Source organism: Aplysia californica, unplaced genomic scaffold (assembly GCF_000002075.1).
Source record: "Aplysia californica isolate F4 #8 unplaced genomic scaffold, AplCal3.0 scaffold00503, whole genome shotgun sequence".
Classification (NCBI taxonomy): domain Eukaryota; kingdom Metazoa; phylum Mollusca; class Gastropoda; order Aplysiida; family Aplysiidae; genus Aplysia; species Aplysia californica.
The window spans coordinates 220,117-223,567 of NW_004797773.1; the positions used below are offsets into that span (position 1 = coordinate 220,117).

At 38.4% G+C, this 3,451-nt stretch overlaps 1 protein-coding gene across 1 annotated transcript in view; it reads right to left on the bottom strand.

Annotated features, from left to right (window-relative positions):
* Nucleotides 1-759: 759 nt before the first annotated feature.
* The window catches only part of LOC101855128 (divergent protein kinase domain 2A), a 13,917-nt gene continuing 11,225 nt past the window's right edge, over nt 760-3,451 (bottom strand). The window contains exons 5-6 of the mRNA XM_005105956.3: nt 3,043-3,267; nt 760-1,470 (exon numbers count right to left, since the gene is read on the bottom strand). Coding sequence (XP_005106013.1) covers nt 1,331-1,470; nt 3,043-3,267 — 365 coding nt within the window. The 3' untranslated portion in view covers nt 760-1,330. The remainder of the gene's footprint in view (nt 1,471-3,042; nt 3,268-3,451) is intronic.

Consider the following 3,451-nt stretch of genomic DNA (forward strand, 5'->3'; position numbering starts at 1 on the left):
ATGGTGTACTTGCAGCTTTTTTCTGCTGTGATTAAAGTTTCATAAGAGTAAATACACACATGCACACACATATTCACTACCACACACACACACATACACACACACCCACACAAATATAAAGACCAATACACATTAAAAAAACCCACAGCAAACACATAAGTGTCACGACGTGGAATCAGGCGCTCGTCAATTTTTGGGCATGTGGAGTTACTGGTATTATCTGAAAGCTGATTTATTTGCCTAGCTTCATATGTAATAAATATCCATCTATCTTGAATAGAACTCAAGATATTTGCGATTGAATAAAGTGAGGTCGCCTGGTTTCAGTGGTGAAATTAGCGAGCAAATGGTCGTCAAAGTTTGATAACTCCAATAGATAAAGAGTACTTGAAGACAGAAAAATGACATATTTTATGCCTTCAATCAGTGTTTTTCAGTAAAATTCATATAGAAATGTGTTTTTATATGGACATAAAAGAGGTTGAGTACCATTGAGTCAAAAAATAAAAACTCTATCAATATTTCCAAACTGGCAGAAAAACGCCTGTTTCTCCGATTTCTGCATTTTGATGAGCGCATGATTTCACCACGGTGCCTCACATATAAACATACATAAACACACCCCTACACTCACAAATAGAGACATAAAAAATTCCATACTGTGAACAAAGTCACACAGATTAGAAATACACAAACAATAGCACCAGCAATATGGCAGTTATTTCTCTTTCTTGACTTATTCTAAAATTCAATGATATACAGTTTAGTAACTTTGCTTCTAACATACTGCAGGGAAAAAGTGAAATAGAGAGACAGAAACAACAGTAGACAGGAAAAGAAGTAGGACCTACTGCTGACTCATTTCAATCATCCACTAACAAAACGATAAAATGTTGAAACTTTCCTTTCACTTTATAAAAACAGTTAAGGATACCATAATGCCAAACTAACATTCAAATACTCGCAGTCTCCAACACACACTTGTACTCACCACGTACACGCAAACACTTTCTTTGAGTAGAAAGAAGCACATCAATACAATGAAAGTCACATCTTAAAGGACAAAGGCAAGACTGACAGAGAGACAGAAAAAGCAGAGGGAAGGAAAAGAAACAGTAACCATGAGGTACCCCCCCCCCTCTCCAAACAAAAAAAAATCTCCACACACACAGACACACACAGACACACACACACACAAGCACAATCATAAACTAGCCAACATAGGGGACTGCACATGGCAAAGAAAACAAGCAACAATTTCCCACAACCAAAAGTGGTGCCTCCCAACAAGGCGAAAAACCCACACAATCATCAAACTTCACTCTCACAGCTACATTTTAGCTTTTTTATTTATCTTTGTATGGCTCCCTCTTGTCTCTTTCAAATCTTCCAGTGCTACCATCATCTTCTCCTTTGCTCTCCACCTTCCTTCTTTGTCTGTGGGCCGAGCACATTCTTCCAATAAATTACCTGCAGAGTAATAATTTTTAAAAATTTTTTTAAAAGAGCGAGACAAAATTAGTAAATAGTCCATAGATTTTGTAGATCAAAACTTGCAAATTAGAAGGATCATTTGAATGAGTCCGAAAAGCTTGCGGCTCTTGCATTTTTGCTTAATGTCCACAAGTTGTTGAAATGTACGAAATGTACTAAGCCCAGACACATAAATGTTACAGGAAAGAGAAAAAAAAAACATTTCAGTGTTTTAACACTTGTACCTGCATTATCACATTAATGTCCATTTTTTTGCTTTTTTTCCCCCCGACATTAAGAATTTGAAATTCTACAATTTTTTTAATTAAAAATTTTTAGGTTAACTACATTTCAACAGCTAGACGATGTTATATGGAGTGTTTGTGTCATGTTTAAAAAACCAATGATCCCCATCATATTTGGGTATCCCATGCCTTGATATCTGCTCTCCATCTCCTTGATATTTCTGTAAAAACCTTTTACCTCGTCTCATCAAAAGGAAAAAGTCATGATGCGAGGGCAGAAAGTGCACTTTTAGAGACATTCCAAAGGCCAATATGAATGGCCAGTAACTAAAAAAAAAACCTGATGCGATGGACAAAAATGATGTACAGATTTGAAATCAGCATACCAAAACACTACCAAGAAAGCACAATGGTTGCCTGGTAGCAAAATCTTTGTTGACAAATGATACTTAATCCCCCCCCCCCAACCCACTCATTCACTCATTCCCAACCTTTATCAAATCCACAAAATTATTTAATCATAGGGCTATTGTATGGGCGTTCTGGACATCTGGAAGCCCCAGAAACTTTAAATAACTGAGGCGAAGTTTTGCTACACATATTGGGAACCCCAAATTGTTCAGAGCCAAGGGTGTCACAACTTTTTCAGAGGGATTATACGCAGTACATAGACCTACAAGTAAGCACTAGCAATCATACAGGCTGAATGCTCATGCAAATGTGCCCAGGTTCTCTCTATACAGGAAACCAAACTTTCCCAGTTCACAACATATGTTGCAAGCACTAGTGTTAATTAATCAAGCTCATCAAAAGGACCCATTTATATTTAGCAGAGGATACGACTTTTCAATGGGAAAATAACCCTGCTGAGTATCAAAGCTGCCTCCCATCCAAGGCAAAGCGGTGTCTTGTAACAAAACTGAGTCGTTTGGTTTAAATTGTTTGTTAAACAAGTCTTGCCCATGTCCATCTTGTGTCAAAGGACAACGTATTTACAACAGAAAACGGTAGCTTTCAAAGTGATAATGCTATATAAAGAGAGTGATCACAATAATAAGTATCAGGAATTTATTGCATTTTTCTCAAATTCAGAATCATGAAATATGGAATTACATCACTCTGCCTGTGATGGCAGAAGGCTGTGAAGTGCAAGTGTGATATGTACTTTGACATGCAATAAACAATCCCATTTTTTCTCATCTTGCTCCTATAAGTAAGTGATACAAGGGCTCCTACTTTCATTAAGATGATGTATTCTTTTATCCAATACAAGATAGATGGATTGAATGCAAAGCTACCAAAGCGAACCAAAAAGCAGACTCACCCAAGTCCCAAAAGTCGTTGGCAGAAACTGGCATATCGTGTAGCAGACCCCCCACCAAACCATTCTCGTTGGCATAGTGAGACAGAAGGTTGCGGCAGATAGCATTGTAGTTGTGGTCACTTTTCACGCGGCTACAGAGGTCTTGTGTGGAGAACATTAGGCAGTTCTTCCCTTCGCACTCGCTGAACATCGCTTCATGGGGCTCATCCCACCCTCGGGGCTTTCCTGTGGCAAAACAAATCATTAGTCAGGAGAGAAAATTTTGTTTGAGTAAAGAGAAGCACTTCGACACAATAACGGTCATATAGTGCAGGGAAGACAGACAGACAGACAGACAGACAGACAGACAGACAGACAGACAGACAGACAGACAGACAGACAGACAGACAGACAGACAGACAGACAGACA